Source organism: Oncorhynchus tshawytscha, linkage group LG16 (assembly GCF_018296145.1).
Source record: "Oncorhynchus tshawytscha isolate Ot180627B linkage group LG16, Otsh_v2.0, whole genome shotgun sequence".
Taxonomy (NCBI): Eukaryota; Metazoa; Chordata; class Actinopteri; order Salmoniformes; family Salmonidae; genus Oncorhynchus; species Oncorhynchus tshawytscha.
The window spans coordinates 23,458,340-23,479,150 of NC_056444.1; the positions used below are offsets into that span (position 1 = coordinate 23,458,340).

The window sequence follows — 20,811 nt, forward strand, 5'->3', positions numbered from 1 at the left end:
GTTTTTCAATTACATCTGCATGTTTCCTCAAGCTAAACCAGAATAAAGAAAAGTTTGCTTGTTTATTTCTGTCTGCCCTCAGGGTCTTCCTGGACCTCCAGGAGAGAAGGGTGAGAATGGCGATGTCGGTCCGATGGTGAGCAGATAATCATCATTAAAAGAATTTGTATCACTATCGAAATGAGAAATACGTTTCACCCTAGAACTCACTTCCTGTTTTGACCCTATCATTTCCTGTTGTCTCTTTACAGGGTCCCCCCGGTCCACCTGGTCCCAGAGGTCCTCAGGGTCCTAGTGGAGCTGATGTACGTACCACACATCAATCTTTTATCTCCAATAACTCGTCGTCACATTACCAAATGTCACCCAAACAGATATAACAGAGAAAATCTGTCTCTCCTGAGGTAATGAATGCTGACTCCCCTCTCTCCTATTTTCTGTTCCTGTCAGGGTGCACAAGGTCCTCCTGGTGGTGTGGGTGCCATGGGAGGCGTGGGTGAGAAGGTGAGGGCGTGTGCCCGTTACAAGACAGTCCGGAGTGTGTGTCTGGGGTGGAAATCCTGCCAACGTCCCTCCACCTACCCCTTCCCTCCCCTCTCCCCAGTCCTCTGATGTTATCTCCAGGACTCCATTAATTGCCTATGGCAGCCTGTGTCTGAGTTAGTGCTCTGACACTATTAATGCCTATTTTACAACAGTTCCAACACCACTCCTCCATTTTAGTGCCATCTGGCAGCCGGCCCCAACCATCAATACTTAATGCAACGGAATGATGACTCCAGAATATGAAACATATCCATGGAAGGTTATCATCCCTTTGAGAGAGCACACCGACTAGCCTTAATGCTATCACACCTATGTTTAAGTTCAACAGGATGACAGCATCAACCCCTACAAAGTATATTGTTATGCACAGTGTTTGAGAGCCCTGTGTTTTGACACCCACTGTATTTTGAGAACATGATAATGTAATCATTAATGTCTATTAATGTATATCACGGGAGAGATTCTAAAACCTAATGACACTCAGCACCCACTATGACATGTATTGTTAGCCTACTCATAGGGTTTTAGAGCCTATTTTGACAACAGTATAATGTCATCTAGATACAAGTGGATAATGTCATCTAGTAGATAATGCATTCATAAGGGTGTCTATCTTGGCAGAGATTCTAAAATGGTGTTTTCATTTACAGGGTGAAAACGGTGAAGCTGGCAACCCAGGAACCCCTGGAGAGCCCGGAACTGGAGTAAGTCTCTGTCTCAGTGTGTCTGTGTGTCTGCGTCTACATTCACATAATTATCTATCATCCAAGGCATAGTGTGTTTGTGTATTTCCCTATTACCAGGACAATGATTATGATTATGCATTAGTTCATAACACCCCGCGTAAACTCACGCCGTACTGTCCAACAACACGTAGACATGCAAAGTCCTTTTAGTGATGTGAGTGGTAATAATTGCTGGTCCTGTGTTGCTGCTGATGGGCCAGCGTCACAGCGTCATTCTCAGTGTGTTTCTGGCCAACGCTCTATGGTAACACAGCCCTGCCAAGCTGAATCACTTCCCAGACTCTTAACAGATGATTACTGCAGCCATATGAACACATCGGTCTCAGCTCTGGAACAATGGCTACTAGAACTTAACACCAGGACTTCGCCGAGCTACTAAACAGTGAAATATCGCAAAAATAGAGTACACAACGTCTACCTTTCAAGATCGCTGTTTCTCTGAGGTAGTTTAGTTCCAATGGAATCCTCTGTACATTCCAGAACCATGACCAAAATCATTCCGGAATGTTATCATAAAGGTGTTTTGGTTGACACCTACCTAACCCTGTGAGGTAGTTCTAAAGATTTGATTGGTAATTGCTACGGAGTTAGTCCATCATAGCGTATTGATGGGTTGTCATCTCCATTCATCATTAGCATGATGTGAGCACAACAACAGGTCGAAAAGATGACTAGTCTGAAATAGCAGGGGAGAGGGGAACTCTAAGTAGCATGGATAATGACCTTGCTTAATAATCCAACTCAATATATCTCAAGAGTTCCCAGAACTAATGCAGAAAATGGCCCTCAATATAGGTTTTGCTGTAGAGCTTTTGAAATGTTTTCATGAAAAGAACATGTCATGCTGAAATTGTTCAGATGTCAGGAAGCATCACCTTGAGCATTTTACATTTTTAAAAACATTTTATTTAACTAGGCAAGTCAGTTAAGAACACATTCTTATTTACAATGACGGCCTAGCGGGGAACAATGGGTTAGCTGCCTAACAGGGCAGAACAACAGATTTCTGGGATTCAAACCAGCAACCTTTTGGTTACTGGCCCAACGCTCTAACCATTGGGCTACCTGCCGCATCAAGAGATACCTTACACAGTACATATAAACAACTACCACCTCTGCTCCACAAAGGGACCGCAATATGTGAAATATAAGTGAAATATAATGCCTAACTGTAGAGTAACCACTTACCTACCTCAATTCCTAACAATACACACTACTGCTGCTCATTATCCAAGCTTCAGCAGGGAACTTTCCAGCTACCAGCTCGGTCCTCCTGTGTGTTGATGGTATCTGTTGTTCTCTACAGGGGCCTAAAGGCGAGAGAGGAGACAAGGGAGAGGCAGGACCACCCGGAGCTGCCGGACCCGCTGGCGCCAAAGGACCCCCTGGAGATGATGGACCCAAAGGCAACCCTGTAAGCTTCAGTCTCTACCCCAACCTGTGCAGGGATAGAACCACAGACGTTTGTGAATGAAAAGAAATGTCCCTGATTGCTTCTGGGCGGTTTATTTAATTTTAAGCCAAGTTTTAAGAGCTAAAAAGCCTTTTTATTAGGACAGGTTGTCTTTTTCTTCTTCTTTTTGAACGTGGTAATGAACTGTGGTGAGTGCTTTGCTTTACCGTCTGCAGCATCAGGAAGCCAAGGTTTACACAAAGTGCCTTTGTCAGTTGATATGGTCTATTCATAAAGCTTCACCTCTCATCTCCAGATCAATGAGAACCATTAGAAACAAACCTGATGGTGTTGGCCTTGGTCACAATCGTTGAAGATTCTAGTATTTTGTATATTATTGATCATATTATACTGGTGTTTTATTTGTCCTTCACCTTTCCTTCACCTTCCAGGGGCCGGTTGGTTTCCCTGGAGACCCTGGTCCACCCGGTGAGGCCGGTGTTGCTGTACGTATTACATCATTATATAACTAATTCAACTGTAAAGATCCCACTATTACCATTACCTAGACCATGGTGATCCATCTCACATGTTCACATCTCTTCTCCCTAGGGAACTGATGGCTCTGCGGGAGAGAAAGGAGAGGATGGTGAATCTGGTCAGCCTGTAAGTCCATATGTCATAAATATCATTAACACAACAATAAGGGGACTGAAAAATCTGCTTGATTATATAACTCTGATTTACAGTTGGCAGCACGATAGCGGGCGACTGTACGAGCGCATTACCATCACCATTAACTATTGGTCTGTCATAATGGTCTATACAAATAGCCTATCCCATTTAGCATAACCGCTAAATCCCCTTGTGTGCTTGGCCTGTAGTAAATTCCCATAAGCTTTTATTTATGAATAAGTACCTGCAATAGAGAACATTGAATCATATCATTTACTTCTTAAGGTCTAGTACAGTATATGAGTCTGTTTATTCATTTTATAGATTTTAATTTGAAATATGAATAACAAATCAGATGATTTAAGCCTTTGTGAGGGTGTGAATTATGATATTTATTAACATTGATGGATGTAAATGAGATTTGCAAGTGCTGGGAAAATAAAAGGAAACTTTAAATGCAATAGGAATGAGGTCACGATTGTGTGTGTGTGTGTGTGTGTGTGTGTGTGTTGGTTCAGAGTAAGGTGTTATGTAAAGTGAAGTTAAAGTATCATAAAGTTTTGTCATGGCTCAGTGAAGTTTAACTTTGAAAAGGAGAACATGTTTTTTCCATTCTCTGATTAACAGTGTTTCAATATAAACCACATCACACAGTTGAATAATTCTGTAAATTCCTATCCACTCTGAGTTGTATTCTCCACTTTCTAATTTTGTGTACGTCAAATATTTGGTTATGCTAACCTAAATGTGCTATGATTGCTTCCAATTAAAGGAGATAATTGGGTGAAGCAGGTTCTGAAAACAGACGTGATATTTAAGACTACAGTGTGTGACTTCAAAAATAGATCAGTTTGTCTAATGTCAATATGCAGTCACACATTTCTCTGTTTGTAAGGATAATGGTGGTTTTGTACTATCTATTTCAAAGAATATGACTATATTCTGTATCATGTTAATATACCTTTATACACAGCACACTGTTAATGTGCATGAAGACCCCTAACTCTTTTACCTTCTCTATTCTATTCTTCTTATTCGTCTACTACTTCTTCTGTCCATCCCAGGGTCCTCCTGGTCCATCTGGTGAATCTGGTCCACCTGGTCCTCCCGGCAAGAGAGTAAGTCTCAACATCTTCATCATCATAGTCATCATCCGCACCAACACACCACAGACGTCAGCATCACTGTTTGTTATATGAAATGGCATCATACTGCAGCTTTGACCCCGATCAGATAAAAGATTGAACAACGTTGTGCGTTTATATCGTGCGTTTAATCGTAACTCTCTGATCAAGCCCCGTTTGGCCTAGATTTGATTGTGTGACTGAACCCAACTGTCCACTATTCAACACCTATTGAGATAGCTCGATGAAATAATATACGTCTGATTATAAAACTAGACAATGGAATGCTCTCAGTCATAGTTGATTAAACCTATAGTCCTCAGGTGAGAATTCTTTACTCTGAACAATAACTCCAAACTCTACAACTCAATTTCCCCCCAGAGAACCTGCATGATTCATTCTCATCAAAAAAGTGGGAGAGAAAAACAATGTGTGATATTTGCAGGGTCAGGGCCACTGAGCCGTCTGTACATGGAAATGAACGATATCTCAAAGCCCACTGAGCCGTCTGTACATGGAAATGAAAGATATCTCAAAGCCCATAGAGAAATGAAGGGCTTGATGTCTGGAATAGTTTTTTTTTTCTCAGTGAGAAATTGAAAATAGGTTTTAGAAAGAAAAAAAAAGAGAGAGAGAAAAAAAGCGTCAAGGCCCAAAACTAATTTACCTGTGTCTAGCTGAGGGAAGAGAGATATCTCCCCTGACACACTATTGATCTAGGCTAGTTTGACTGACAGCCACGGCCAAACAAAGGCATGACGCTAGTAACATTAGATTGAATGGCTGTAGTGTAGTGAGATGTCATTACACAGACAGGTCAGCCGTCGCTGACTCAGTTCACCCAGTAAAAATTGACGTTTTGGACATTTTTGGTGGTCTCCAAGGCAAAGATAACGTTTTAGATTGAATTTGAAATGCTTTTTATGATCATGATGACCGAGGGCAATCATATCTGATGTTTATTGTATAAAGCTACTGCCATATAAATTCCCTCTCGACGTTCCTTGGAAGTAATCAAGTGAAACATCATTTGTGGTGGGCTAATGTTAGTTGAAGGGAGCCGACATTAGTGAATCCCAAATAATGCATTAAGTTCTTTCTGTCGGGTGTTAAATGATTTCTTTAAATGAAAATTCGCAATTATTGTCCCACATTTCTCAAATTTGCTATCTCAAGCTATCTTCTGCAACAACGTTATAGCACAGGCCAATAGCATAAAATATGTGCATTTTACAAATAACGGCAATTGCTTTTGCAATGTGCTTGATGGAATTCACATTCAGGGTATTTAACATCATATCAGCATATGCAGCGCCTAATGGCCAAGGGATTATGTTAGGAAAACGACTATTTCATCATCATAGGTATTTAATCGCCTTCCTCCAAAAATTGTAACCTAGAACGACTTCTGCAACTCCCAGGCATTCTGCTCCTCTGAATCAGTCACTTGGGGCTAGAGTTGTTTTGCATTTAACTTTGCAGGGTGTTTTTGCTTTCTCTGCAGTTTGTCCATAGCAATTTAAAATGAAGCTGAAATCTCTCTCCAGCTCCTACAGGCCCTGTCCGAAGCCATTTAGCAGCAGAGCAGTTCTTTATTTATTTGTTTCTTAATTTTTTTTATCTTAAAGTGCAACTGAAGGCCATAAACGATTTATCTGATAGAAAATGGACTATTAGTCAGAAACAGTTATTGTATTGTCAAAATGGACTACAAAGTGTAAATAGGATAATTTCATTAATAAAGTCGGTCTCGTCCAAAACAGAGTTTTGTAGGTGAGTTAGTCATGACTTACTTGAGGGTGGGGTTTTGACTTCGACATGCTCACTTGACAACTAAAACAGGACACACAGCTGCGGTGATAGCTCTCTATCCAATCTTACAGCAAAACGTAGACAGTGAGACAGATCTTGCAATCAGAGCAGCAGATCTGACTTTTTGTTTACATAAAACGACACGCCACACATCGTAGTCAAAGACGTCAAAATGAATAACAGTTTTTATAAAAGTTATCTTAGATTTATTCTGACTATTTTGAGGAAGTGATACTGGCTTTGTTCCTACGGTGTCTCATGGGGGACAAGCATCAGTACCTGCCATATCGAAACACACCTCCAAGACTAAAATCAAACGTTTCTTTAATGAACAACAGAGAAACACATACGGAATCAGTGACTTCAGTCGCTCTAATTCTATGGTTTTCTCTCTGTAGATATTCATGGTGAAAACTCTATAAACAGTGACATATAATTTACAGTTTAGAGTACTTAATTTGTTTCTAGACTGCTGCTGTATTTCTACTTCCCCTGGACAAGACAACATACACATCAGCTACAGTAGGCATTTAGACGTTTGGCAGCAGCATCCTATTCACAAACAGAAATAAACAGACCATTTTTTAACCATTGCTCACAACACATCTAGCGAGGATGAAGGGAGCGAAACAAAGCAGATGCTGCCCTGTTTGACCACATCTCTACATGGGCAATCAGTCAAAACACAAAACCCTGCTGCCCTGCTGCCATCTCCTGCCTTCCCATACTGTCTGATCAGAGAAGAATGGGCCTCTCTGTGGACTGCATGTGGTTTTGATGTGAGGACCTCTTGTGTAGTTGAAAGAGACAGCTTTAGGCCTCGGAGAGATGGCCAGAGAGAGAGATGAACTGGAAAACCTTGAAGTGATTGGAGACTATTGAGGGAGAGGTGTGTGTGTGTGTGTGTGTGTGTGTGTGTGTGTGTGTGTGTGTGTGTGTATAAGGTCGTTCAGTAAGTAGTTCATTTCACAAAGCATGTCCAGTCCCGTTCAGTCAAACAGATCTTTATAAACTTGCTGGGAAATTGAGGTAGACTTTTCAAGGACATTTGATCACTAATACAGTTTCCATCAGTGTTGGATTGAATGATAATATTCTTGGGGGGAGAAACTGGAATTACTAGGTATGGACTGGCTGATGGATTTCTTCATGTGATTCTCAACCCCACATTCAGGAATGACTTGTTTTAGAGTTGATACTATGGCTAGTTCAAATATTCAACCTTAATCACATTATTTGCAGTGTTTGATTTCACTTTGTCTTTGGTTTATTTTTTATTAGTACAGCCCTGTAGCCAATAGTTTGTTCAAGCAGCTTCTCCTTTCCTCATTACTCAGTTGAAGCCATTGAAATATTGCACTGCAAACACAACACTGGGTTTTTACTGGTGTGTTTGTGATTGATGTCAAATGGATGCATGTCACAGTAACAAATTGTTACAATTCACCTGAAATACTGACCTCACAATGTTGTTGTTGACTCTGCACATGCACAAACACATACTCTGACTAATAGACATGCACACACACACACACACACACACATATGCGCACACACACACAACAACACTCTGCTGTGGGATGCTAAAGCATGTCTTCTTGTCCTCCCCAGGGCCCCCCAGGAACTGCCGGTGCAGAGGGTAGACAAGGAGAGAAGGGCGCCAAGGTAACCTAGAAAATCAATTCAGCCTTTGCCCAGAGAGCAGTCTCAGCAACTCCAGGCTCCAGCTAGCCCCCAATGCTTCACCCGTCATCCCACTCCCCTCATCCTCCTCCCCTCATCTCCCTCCCCTCTCCTCTCATCTCCCTGCTCTCTCCCCTCATCTCCCTGCTCTCTCCCCTCATCTCCCTGCTCTCTCCCCTCATCTCCCTGCTCTCTCCCCTCATCTCCCTACTCCCTCCTCTCATCCCCGTCCCCTCATCTCCCTCCCCTCTTCTCCATCCCCTCATCTCTCTCCCCTCATCTTCCTGCTCTCTCCCCTCATCTCCCTGCTCCCTACTCTCATCCCATCCCCTCAACTCCCTCCCCTCTCCCCTCTCCCCTCATCTCCCTCCCTCTCCCCTCATCTCCATCCCCTCATCTCCATCCCCTTATCTCCCTCCCCTCTCCCCTCATCTCCATCCCCTCATCTCCCTCCCCTCTCCCCTCATCTCCATCCCCTCATCTCCCTCCCCTCTCCCCTCTCCCCTCATCTCCATCCCCTCATCTCCATCCCCTCATCTCCTTCCCCTCTCCCCTCATCTCCATCCCCTCATCTCCCTCCCCTCTCCCCTCATCTCCATCCCCTCATCTCCATCCCCTTATCTCCCTCCCCTCTCCCCTCATCTCCATCCCCTCATCTCCCTCCCCTCTCCCCTCATCTCCATCCCCTCATCTCCATCCCCTCATCTCCCTCCCCTCTCCCCTCATCTCCATCCCCTCATCTCCCTCCCCTCTCCCCTCATCTCCATCCCCTCCCCTCTCCCCTCATCTCCATCCCCTCATCTCCCTCCCCTCTCCCTCATCTCATCCCCTCATCTCCATCCCCTTATCTCCCTCCCCTCTCCCCTCATCTCCATCCCCTCATCTCCATCCCCTTATCTCCCTCCCTCTCTCCCCTCATCTCCATCCCCTCATCTCCCTCCCTCTCCTCTCATCTCCATCCCCTCATCTCCATCCCCTCATCTCCTCCCCTCTCCCCTCATCTCCATCCCCTCATCTCCATCCCCTCATCTCCATCCCCTCATCTCCTTCCCCTCTCCCCTCATCTCCATCCCCTCATCTCCCTCCCCTCTCCCCTCATCTCCTTCCCCTCTCCCCTCATCTCCATCCCCTCATCTCCCTCCCCTCTCCCTCATCTCCATCCCCTCATCTCCATCCCCTTATCTCCCTCCCTCTCCCCTCATCTCCATCCCCTCATCTCCATCCCCTCATCTCCCTCCCTCTCCCTTCATCTCCATCCCCTCATCTCCCTCCCCTCTCCCCCTCTCCCCTCATCTCCATCCCCTCATCTCCATCCCCTCATCTCCATCCCCTCATCTCCCTCCCCTCTCCCCTCATCTCCATCCCCTCATCTCCCTCCCCTCATCTCCCCCCTCTCCCTCATCTCATCCCCTCATCTCCATCCCCTTATCTCCCTCCCTCTCCCCTCATCTCCATCCCCTCATCTCCCTCCCTCTCCTCTCCATCCCCTCATCTCCATCCCCTCATCTCCATCCCCTCTCCCCTCATCTCCCTCCCCTCTCCTCTCCATCCCCTCATCTCCCTCCCCTCTCCCCTCATCTCCATCCCCTCATCTCCATCCCCTCATCTCCATCCCCTCATCTCCCTCCCCTCTCCCCTCATCTCCATCCCCTCATCTCCCTCCCCTCTCCCCTCATCTCACTGCTCTCTCCTCTCATCTCAAGGCTCTCTCCCCTCATCTCCCTCCCCTAATTTCCCTTCTCTCTCCCCTCTCCCCTCCCCTCTCCCCTCATCCCATCTCCCTCCCCTCATCTCCCTCCCCTCACCCCCCATCTCCCTCACCCTTATGCCCCCCTCTCCCCTCTCTCCTCATCCCCCTCCCCTCACCCCCGTTGTTATCTAACCCTTCAGATGTTAGCCATGCCACTTTGTGAGCAGGGGAATGCATCAACATAACAGTCAGCTATACTAGCATAGAATAGATTCATCTGAAGCTCAAAACAGCAGAAGCTATGGCTCTTTGACAGTACACACAGCAAGGATGTCAGGTTGACAAGCAGCCTGTTATTTTACCATCTGTTGTTAGGGTTTTTAAATGAACTGTAGATCAGAAATATGAACACAAAGAGATCATGTTAACACGGTATTGCTTGTGTTTCTTTTTATATTATTTTGATCAACCAAACCAGATGGAAAGGACTTGTGGACGTCATGTAGAGTTATGTCATTGTGACAATCTTGTCCCTTCCTACAGGGTGAGTCTGGAGCCGAGGGACCCCCAGGTAAAACTGGCCCAGTCGGCCCACAGGGGCCCTCAGGAAAGCCCGGTCCAGAAGGTCTGCGTGGAATCCCTGGCCCTGTTGTAAGTCCAAGATCCAACGTTCCATCATATTTCCCTATATTCACCAATGTTTACACACGCACACACACGCACACACACAAACGTGCACACACACACACACACACACACACACACACACACACACACACACACACACACACACACAGAGAGAGAGAGACCAAACAGCCCTTAAGCAGTATGACAACAGTGCTCATGGAATAATCGATAGTCCCATTTGGCTTGTACTTTATACATTTCTGTTGTTTATTCGAACACACTTTTTTGTGGTATTCCTACAATTAATCATAGAGCCGGGCACATGAAATCAATATGAGGCCATAAGAGTTACAGCAGGCTGTAATGATGGGCTATAATTGGATGGCTTTTCTCTTCTCAGGGTGAACAAGGACTTCCTGGTTCCTCTGGACAAGACGGCCCACCTGGACCTATGGTGAGCAGAGATAATGTGGCCTCTCTCTCTCTCTCTCTCTCTCTCCGTAGCTCTTTCTTTCTATTATTACCTCTCTCCTCTTTCTCTCTCTCTCTACTGTGGTGTTGTAATTGATTTCTAACCCCCTTGTCTCTCTGTGATTATTAGGGACCCCCTGGTCTCCCAGGTCTGAAGGGTGACCCCGGGACCAAGGGTGAAAAGGTGAGCTCGCCTCAATTTCCCATCCCAAAGAGCTTGTTGATTTGATTTCTCTGATCCCAGAAGGGGTTGGGAGTTCAACCTGTAGTGGGATGGGACCATGACTATGAGCATGGCTGGGATGGGACCTAGAGTTCCCCTCACCTGAACTTTATAACCGGCTCTTCTAGAAAGATCAAACACACCATTTATTTCGGTACAGCAATACATTTGTAACAGGCTTTATCACTATGCAAATACAATTGTTTTTTTTTATGTTACTCAGTAAATTAAAAGTGAAATTTGGAGAAAGCTGGTAGCCATTTTGAATTGAATAAGATCCTACTTCTTAGCCTTCTCTATTTGACACACAGCATCAGCTCTGCCAGTGGACTAAGGGTTTGATAGTCAGTAATGCAGCACAAAGCATTGCAGTAATGCCCCAAAAAATGAAAGCAGGATTGACAGGGATTGGTTTAAAAGGACACCATGGGTAGCTTTTCATGTGGCTATTTGTCATGCTTTCAAATCAATGGGACTGGTTAAGGATAAAATCTTTTCCAGCCATCGTTATTGTGAATATTGTCCTCAGTTGCACTCACAGAGAAATTCAGAGAAATTGTTTTGTAAGTCTTCCAAAAATGTTTAGGTTAAAATGCTTTCAGATTTGTTCAATAATGTTCATTATTTGCAGCTGATTTGTATTTCACTTGATTGAATGGTGACGGTTATAGCAGGGTTGTTGTGATGCATCGTCTTAAAATGTTTTGACTCAATTTTTCCAGTCCTCATGACTCTTGTTTTGTGTGTGTGTCCTCCAGGGTCATTCAGGTCTGATTGGTCTGATTGGACCCCCTGGCGAGCAGGGAGAGAAGGGAGACCGAGGCTTGCCCGGACCCCAGGGTTCTCCTGGAGGCAAGGGCGACGGTGTAAGTGATTAATGACCTCATCTGTTTGCCATTCGTGAACCTATTTGCCCTCCTCCACCAGGAAGTACAATGCTATTGGTCTGATTGCAGCCACCTACAGTTCACTGAGAAAGTTGTTTATAATGACACATTATCTGCTTTATATTGTGCAGCAAGCACTCCAATGCACCATATATACTTATGCATCGAGTGTACGCTCTTCATAAATGAATACTGACTTGACTTGACCATTACTCATATACAGTATTGTAGAAATGTACACGCTTTGCCTTCTTGTGGCAGGATTAGTCTTTCAAGGTGAATTATATGTGTTAAAAACGAATGTAATGCCCATTACAGGGATTCTAATGCTCTGCTTTCTATGGCATTCTGTTAATATCCTATTTCTCTCCCAGCCTCATTGGATATCAATTGTCCTATATACCAAAGCATCTTTTTCCCCTGGAAGTTAGAAATGTCATGCAGTACTCGAACAGGGTCAGTCCTCTAGTCTGATGAAGCTCCACATTAAGGCGCTCATCCATTTTTAAATAAACATTGCAGATTGAGTGAATATGCAATTTGAGACCCGCCGCGGCCTTTCAGCAGCCTTGCTCCGTGATTTAAAGAGATGGAATGGATTAAACATCTTCACGTTGAGCCTAATGAAATTGTAATGTTCCCTTTCTCTGTCTTAGAAGAATGGTGGGCGGGAAAAAAACGTGTCTCCTTCTATCGGTCTCTATTTTAGGCTTGAGGAACAGGCGTCGCCGTTTGAGCTATATTTGTCACAATCAAATAGGAAAATAAACATTTTAGGACTCGTTAACACGCTGCTAGAGGTTTTTAATGTTTCCCCTTGTATTCTACCCTGCTTTATCCCACTGTCATCTCACTGATGTCTGGTCTCTTCTTCACAGGGTATTAGTGGCTCTTCAGGTCCTCTCGGTCCTCCTGGTCCTCCAGGCCTGCCTGTAAGACAGTCCCCTGCTTTCTCTGTTTTCTTAATAGTATACCTTCACAGTTCAAATATCACAATAATGTTTAAACACATTCCTCTGCTATTTATTCACTGTGCGTCTTGGCTGTCTCTTCCAGGGTCCTGGAGGTCCTAAGGGATCTAAGGGTTCATCGGTAAGATCTGTTCAACCACTCTTTGTTTCAACTGGTGAAAGTTGGTGACAGTCATTTAAAGGAGTGTTTGTTAGATCCAAAGTTAACAACATGCTTATATCTCCATGTTCTTTCCAGGGTCCTGCTGGTCAGAAGGGAGACACCGGTACGATCGGTCCACCTGGTCCTCCTGTGAGTACTAACCTTTGGCGTCCAGTATAAAACCGAAAACAGAGCATTTACGTTATTAGGTGAAATTCAAAAGGGTTATTTCTAGAAAACGATCTGAAGCATACGCTGTCACACTATGGGATTCCGTACCAATATTTTCCTTCTTCCTTTCTGCTCTACAGGGTCCCCCTGGCGAGGTGATCCAGCCACTGCCCATCCAGTCTCCCAAGAAGAACCGCAGACATGCAGACATGCAGGCGGACGCGGCGGGCACCATGATGGACTACGGAGACGGCATGGAGGACATCTTTGGTTCGCTCAACAACCTCAAACAGGACATTGAGAGGATGAAGTACCCAATGGGCACACAGAACAACCCAGCCAGGACCTGCAAAGACCTGCAGCTCGCCCACCCAGAGTTCCCTGATGGTGAGTCACAGAGAGGGGGATCATGGGTAATATGCTAATGCCTTGGCTGTGATTGGCCGGCCATTTTGTTGAGCTAGATAAGGACATCTTTCGTATTTGGTATTTTATTAGGATCCCATTTCGATGTTGCCAAGGCAGCAGCTACTCTTCCTGAGGTCCAAACAGGGATAAAACAATACATCAAAGAAAGCATTGTGCATTATACAAATGTACATTGCTCTATTATATTACAGTACTACAATACTACCGTCTTTGACTGTGTTTGCTTATTTCATAGCAGTGATATTGGGGGTGTAGATTATATATTTGCAGGTAGAGTGTGTTGCTGTGGGGAATAGCACTGAAAACAAGGCCTCCTTGGGGTTATACTTAACATTCAACAGACTGTCCATAATTGATACAAGAGAAATGTCAGGTCCTTCTTTGACCTTTTCAAAGTTATTTCTAACTTTTTCTCTCCTTAAGATGATAATAAAATAGTGTAGTGGCTGCATAAGATGTAGTGGCATGATGTCCAGCCGCATTTACGTCACCTTTCATCTCTCATGATTTAAACACATGGATGTCATAGCGCAGTTTAACCCGATCCGTACCGAGACCCTAGCAAAAATCGGCTTTTCATTTGTCTGACTTTCAATTACCTGAATGTCCTGCCCTTGCGTTTAGCCTCAGAATGAAGTAAGTATTTCACCATTTTATTTTCAGGACAACCATGGCTACAAGTAGAACACAACGCTATTTGACGTAAACAGTTGCATTCATGAGTTTTACTGACAAATGTCAATAAAAAAAATAGCTCAAACCATTCAGACTCTACAGACGTTTTTGTAAAAAAAGAGCTGGCCCTGGGACCCTTCAGAATCCGCCCTTGTCTCACAAACACAGGTCTAGCTCAGCGCCCGGTAATCACACAGACGAATGATTGGTACCAACGGATGCAGAAGTAATAGACAAATCCAATGACACAACCCAGTCTGTAGCGCAAACACATCGTGTTTAAAAAGGGGTTAGAAGTCCAAATAACGCCGGCATCGTGGTGGGACGTGTTGGGTCTCAAGTTAAACATGTTTGGCTTTGAAATGTTTCATTTTGAGTTCTTGGTGAAGTCGTGGGAACTAGAGAGAACTAAAGATTCAAGATTTAATTGATTCATTGGGTTTTTCCACAGGCGAGTACTGGATAGATCCTAACCAGGGATGTTCAGGGGACTCCTTCTCTGTCTACTGTAACTTCACGGCTGGAGGAGAGACCTGTATCTACCCAGACAGGAAGTCCAGCGGAGTGAGTGGCGTTTTTATTTCCCCCAAGAGGCCTGCACATACTGTACTGTCAAGTAAAGCATGGAATCAAGCCATAGTCTTGTTCAATTCTAGATACTGTTCTGATGTTTTCATTCATATGCCAGTCAGGGCTGTGAGACTGGGAGATGCATGTTTGGTGATGGTTCCTGGGTTCACTGCTTGGCCATTAACTTCGAGCTGTCAAAAATACCCATTTGATCTTGTTTTGTGATGATCTTGTGAATTTGTCGTTTACATTCATACTGTATTCTCTGTGAATTGTACAAATGTAAAGACATTAAGAAAATAGTTGCATTAAATTCAAAGGTTGGAATTGACATAATTGTCAAGACATACAGTATAGACATAAACTGTATACAAACAGAAACAAACTGATATACACATACTTAGGAATCAATTAATGACTATACTGTAGTGATTCTCCTGTACGTTAAGATCTGAGGGTATGGGGTATCTAGCTGCATATTGTACTTAACATTTGATGCATCACAACAAAACGGAATTCCAGGAACCAGTTGTATTCCGTGATCTTGTCAAGACCTATGTGCTCCATTTGTTTGGCTCCACAGGTCAGAATATCTTCATGGCCCAAAGAAATACCAGGGTCGTGGTTCAGAGAATTTAAGCGGGGTAAACTAGTAAGTGCACCCTCGATTCCACGCTACCATCCTGCGCCACTCTCCTCACAAAATAATTGTCTCCTCTCCACAATACTAAACTAAGAGGATTTCTCAGGCTCCCACTCTGCAATGTCCCTGTCTTCTGTCCCTCAGTACAGAGGCACTGCAGAAGTGGCCGTTAGGCCACAAATAGACAAGATGACAAGAGTGTCTCTGGAAGTGACCCCACGTTGCTAGCCACAAAGGGATCGAGACCTCTCATATAAGAACTCTCATCAGCCCCTTCAGACCCATCACAGTCACATTTCATACACTTTGGGAATGATGAAGGACGCTTAAGGATGAGGAGGAAAGCGCTCTATCACTTTAAGACTCAATTTGGCCGTGGTCTGAGAGAGAGAGATTGTATAACTGATGCTGACAAGATGTTTGATAAGAACTCTTGGGATGGAACACTTCTAATCAGTACATTGTATCCAATCCCATGCTTCAATTTCTGACCTCTAAATCTATTTTCTGTTTTCTCCCACCCCTTCCTCCAATAAACAGTTGTCATACGTTGACGCAGCCGGCAACACAATAAACGAGGTTCAGATGACCTTCCTGAAACTACTGACGGCCTCTGCCAGGCAGAACTTCACCTATAACTGCCACCAGTCTGTGGTGTGGCACGACGAGACCACCGACAGCTATGACAAGGCGCTGCGATTCCTAGGATCCAACGACGAGGAGATATCCTATGACAACAACCCTTACATCAGGGCCCTCGCAGATGGATGCGCGGTAAGGGCTGCCTCTCAATACTTCCTGTCTCTAATGGTGATAGTTCAAGCACTTTAGCGAAAGTCTCTGGACTTTTGCAACCCTAGAGTTGGCGCTTATGTAAATGCCCCATTGATTGTTTTGTTGGACTTGTTTACTAGCTCCAACGAGGTTGTAATTGACTGAAAGCACACTGTCTAATGGTTTTTTCCCCCCCATTGTCTCTTTACAGACGAGGAAGGGCTACGGAAAGACTGTGATAGAGATTAATACTCCCAAAATCGATCAGGTTCCCATCATAGATGTCATGTTGTATGACTTTGGAGATGCCAGCCAGAAGTTTGGATTTGAAGTGGGTCCAGTCTGCTTCCTTGGCTAACTAAAAAAACAAAAAAACTTGGTGGGGTCAGAAAGAAAGTCAAGACATTTTGGATACCACCCAGCCCCCCCACCCTTTTCCATGCCACATGCAAGTTTTGAATTTTAAAAAAAAAATGGTGTAGCGAACATGTCTTGCCATGTATGTATGTATTACCTAGAAAAATACTTGTTGCCCTTGTAGGGCTAGAATCACATGACTTAAAACTGTTATGGAGCAAAGGTGAAGGACATTTGAAGGCGTGGCAGGGTAAGGGTGAACAGGAGAAGAACGAGGGAGGTCGAAAGGAGAGAGACACCTCTTTTCTGGTTTCTCCAGGTGCTGTACAAAAGAAATGACTACAATGGTGCTTGTTCAAACAACAAAATAAAGAGGTGCTAAGAAAGAAGGTGCATTTTGATGATAAAAAAAAACTGTAATTATTATTTTGTACAATCTGTTTTTTTCTGAATCCACTTTCAAAACTTGCATGTGTATCAGAATCGCATCTGGCTCTTAATTTCAATGTTCGTAAACAAAATATATATATAAGTTAAAGAAATGAATAAAAACAGACAGAGAGAGAAAGAAATAATTATGATATTTTGTTGATGAATAAATACTGTGTACCTGTTATGAAGCAAATAAAATGAGTATTCAAACGATTCCCTATTTCTAATGATAATGCATCCCTTTTGTATATATTGACCATCCAAAGCTCTAGGTTATTTGCAGTTTTGCCCTTCAAGACCATAGGTAAAACAACTGGAAACATCTCACCAGCACACATATAGCAACATATCCCACTAATGTTGTGATCCTGTGCTTGTATTAAGCAATCATGGAATTCATTCTTCTTTTTATTTAAGTCAATTTGTTGTTTTGGTTTGTTTAAAAAAAAAATCTGTCCGTTTTTCTTTTTGGTCGTATACCTCAAAACTTTCTTGATAACCATAAGATCCATGGATGTTATGCCCTGTATATATCTTGGTTAAACAATTAAGTTTATATATTTTGGGTGGGGAATTTTTTTAAGAAAGAAATACTTATCGGTTAGACATCTTCTGTTCAGATCCTTCTGTGAATACAATGATAAGTCCTTTAGGTGACCCATTTTTGTAACTAAAATGAGAAAATGTTTTAATGTGCTTTTAATGGTTCATTTAAAATATTAAAACTGGATTCTAAACAACAGTGAATGGAATGTCTGCATTGTTTGTTTTACATTTTATTTTGTAAAAGAGAGAGGACTTAGGATGTGGCATCAATGTATCATCAATTGTATTGTTATAAAAAGCACATCACGGTATTACAGTACATGCAGAAAGTATTCAGGCCACTTCACTTCTTCCACATTTTGTTACGTTACAGCCTTATTCTAAAATGGATTCAATTGTTTTCTTCCCTCACCAATAGACACACAATACCCCCATAATGACAAAGTAAAAACAGGTTTTTGGCTTACAGCCTTGAGTCTTCTTGGGTATGACGCTACAAGCTTGGCACACCTGTATTTGGGGAGTTTCTCCCATTCTTCTCTGCAGATCCTCTCAAGCTCAGTCAGGTTGCATGGGGAGCGTCGCTGTAAAGTTATTTTCAAGTCTCTCCAGAGATGTTTGATCGGTTTCAAATCCGGGGTCTGGCTGGGCCACTCAAGGACATTCAGAGACTTGTCCCGAAGCCACTCCTGTGTTGTCTTGGCTGTGTGCTTAGGGTTGTTGTCCTGTCGGAAGGTTCTACTTCGCCCCAGTCTGAGGTCCTGAGCGCTCTGGAGCAGGTTTTCATCAATGATGTACTTTGCTCATTCATCTGTCCCTCATCAATTCCCCATGGCGTGATGCTGCCACCACCATGCTTCTCTGTAGGGACGGTGCCAGGTTTCCTCCAGACGTGATGCTTGGCATTCAGGCCAAAGAGTTGAATCTTGGTTTCATCAGACCAGAGAATCTTGTTTTTCATGGTCTGAGAGTCCTTTAGGTGCCTTTTGGCAAACTCCAAGCGGGCTGTCATATGCCATTTACTGAGGAGTGGCTTCCCTCTGGCCACTCTACCATAAATGCCTGATTGGTGGAGTGCTGCAGAGATGTTTGTCCTCCTGGCAGGTTTTCCCATCTCCACAGAGGAACCCTTCTCCCCCGATTGCTCAGTTTGGCTGGACGGCCACCTCTAGGAGGAATATTTGTGGTTCCAAATGTCTTCCATTTAGAAATGATGGATGCCACTGTGTTCTTGGTGACCTTCAATGCTGCAGACATTTTTTGGTACCCTTCCCCAGATCTGTACCTCAGAGGTCTATGGACAATTTATTTGACCTCGTGGCTTGGTTTTTGCTCTGACATGCACTGTCAACTATGGGAACTTTTATAGACTTGTGTTTGCCTTTCCAAATCATGTCCAATCAATTGAATTTACCTTAGGTGGACTCCGATCAAGTTGTAGAAACATCTGAAGGATGGTCAATGGCAACAGGATGCACCTGAGCTCAATTTCGAGTCTCATAGCAAAGGGTCTGAATACTTTTGTAAATAAGGTATTTCAGTTTATTTTTTATTTTTATACGTTGTCAAACATTGTCATTATGGGAGAGGTACAGATTGATGAGGATCTTTTTTTATTTAATCAGTTTTAGAATAAGGCTGTGACGTAACAAAATGTGGAGAAAGTCAACTGGCCTGAATACTTTCCGAATGCACCGTATATAGTATGGAGGTTATGTGAATCTTCAAAGTCAATTGCCAACAGAAAGTTACTTCTATCCTAAACCCTTTGTCTCTCTTTGAGCAACACTGACAATACTTTTCAAGGCTTCCAGTAAAAAACATTGCCAAAGGAAATAAACGTTTGAGAACATCTACATGATGAGTTCAATAAGATGTTTTCTTTTTTATTTATTGATGTAGCAGTGAGTTGTTCAGAAACCAACTTCATTGCGAAAAGGATATTGGGCAATTATACCAGGGGTGTTTTGTATCATCACTGCTTGTAAACATAAATATAAATTTAATTTAAAATGGATCTGATTTGAAAACCAATGAAAACGTTCTCTTAGACTGGTTTCCTTCCTTCAACAGTGGGGTTAGGAGATCAAACCACCGTGTGCCAATCGATGGGGGGAAAAACTCTGTAGTTTAGATTTGACTCGACAGGGTGGCATCTCAAAAACAAGAAAATATTTTAGACAACTAATTAATCAAACAACTAATTAATCTTCATGATATCTGTCACCACTTGAGACCCCCCAAAAAATTCAATTTCACATGAAACGAGAAATATACACTTTTTTCTACCACAAAGAAAGCAGAAAGAAACACATTAATTGACAAGTCTGTCCAGAAGTAACAAAGAATTTCTTCCTTCTCTTCTTCTTGGAGCTGGGTCTTTGTAGAGAGAACCAAAGGGAATATCCATTGGAGGGGGGGATACTAAAAACCAGGACACGCTCTCTCTCTCCGCTGCGTTCTGAAGAGAGAAACTCTGTTCCATACCACTTCTTTTATGAAAGATTGTGTTTGTCAGAAACACATGGGGCGTGCCAAGCACGCAAAGCCCTGTTCTGAACAACAGACAGTGAAACAGAAGCAATATATCTTTTTTTTTCAGAGATAAAACTGAGTCAGTTCTGGACAGACAGAACTAAGAGACAGACAGCTAGTTGTGAAGCTTTGAAAACCATAATATTAGGCTACCTCTTTTCTTTCTTCTCTGTGCTGACATAATATTTTTTACAGTACATTCTTTTGGCTAATAGATTAGTGGTTTTCCAATTCCTTCATTTCTTCTTTACTTCTTTCTAATCTTCTTCCCTCTATCCTGTCTGTTCGGTCTTCTAGTGATGAGTGACCTCTGATCTGACAAGACTAGATGGACGAGAGCAAAATGGTGCAAATTCCAGTAAAAGATCTTCACCATGGTACTTTCACACACCAGGTCCATCCCTGTTAACCTTGGAGATGGGAAACAATGGCGCATTTTAACAGGGTGCAGACATGACTTAGGTCTAAATGAGTTCCAGAACATAAAGTATAACTACAGAGTCATTGTGGTGTTTTCGCAGAGCCTATGTATGTAATTACCTAGACTGCCCAGCGATACACATGAACAGTTTCTCCTACAGTAATACACCCAGTTGCCCTGAGATCGAAAAGAAGCCATAAAAAAGCCAGTTTTGTGTACTTGCCAGACAGTATTTCACTTTACCTCCTGAGGGAGAATGGGAAAACAT

The 20,811-nt window shown here is 43.2% G+C and overlaps 1 protein-coding gene across 7 annotated transcripts in view; it reads left to right on the forward strand.

Moving 5' to 3' along the window:
- The window catches only part of col11a1a (collagen, type XI, alpha 1a), a 92,672-nt gene extending 74,889 nt beyond the window's left edge, over positions 1-17,783 (forward strand). For all 7 annotated transcript variants that reach the window (XM_042298995.1, XM_042298996.1, XM_042298997.1 and 4 more), the window contains 21 exons: positions 83-136; positions 252-305; positions 451-504; positions 1,197-1,250; positions 2,599-2,706; positions 3,138-3,191; positions 3,298-3,351; positions 4,425-4,478; positions 7,908-7,961; positions 10,213-10,320; positions 10,697-10,750; positions 10,898-10,951; positions 11,749-11,856; positions 12,756-12,809; positions 12,934-12,969; positions 13,087-13,140; positions 13,302-13,548; positions 14,717-14,829; positions 15,419-15,487; positions 16,019-16,252; positions 16,464-17,783. In XM_042298995.1, the coding sequence (XP_042154929.1) occupies positions 83-136; positions 252-305; positions 451-504; positions 1,197-1,250; positions 2,599-2,706; positions 3,138-3,191; positions 3,298-3,351; positions 4,425-4,478; positions 7,908-7,961; positions 10,213-10,320; positions 10,697-10,750; positions 10,898-10,951; positions 11,749-11,856; positions 12,756-12,809; positions 12,934-12,969; positions 13,087-13,140; positions 13,302-13,548; positions 14,717-14,829; positions 15,419-15,487; positions 16,019-16,252; positions 16,464-16,610 (1,818 nt within the window). In that variant the 3' untranslated portion in view covers positions 16,611-17,783. The remainder of the gene's footprint in view (positions 1-82; positions 137-251; positions 306-450; positions 505-1,196; positions 1,251-2,598; positions 2,707-3,137; positions 3,192-3,297; positions 3,352-4,424; positions 4,479-7,907; positions 7,962-10,212; positions 10,321-10,696; positions 10,751-10,897; positions 10,952-11,748; positions 11,857-12,755; positions 12,810-12,933; positions 12,970-13,086; positions 13,141-13,301; positions 13,549-14,716; positions 14,830-15,418; positions 15,488-16,018; positions 16,253-16,463) is intronic.
- Positions 17,784-20,811: the final 3,028 nt, after the last annotated feature.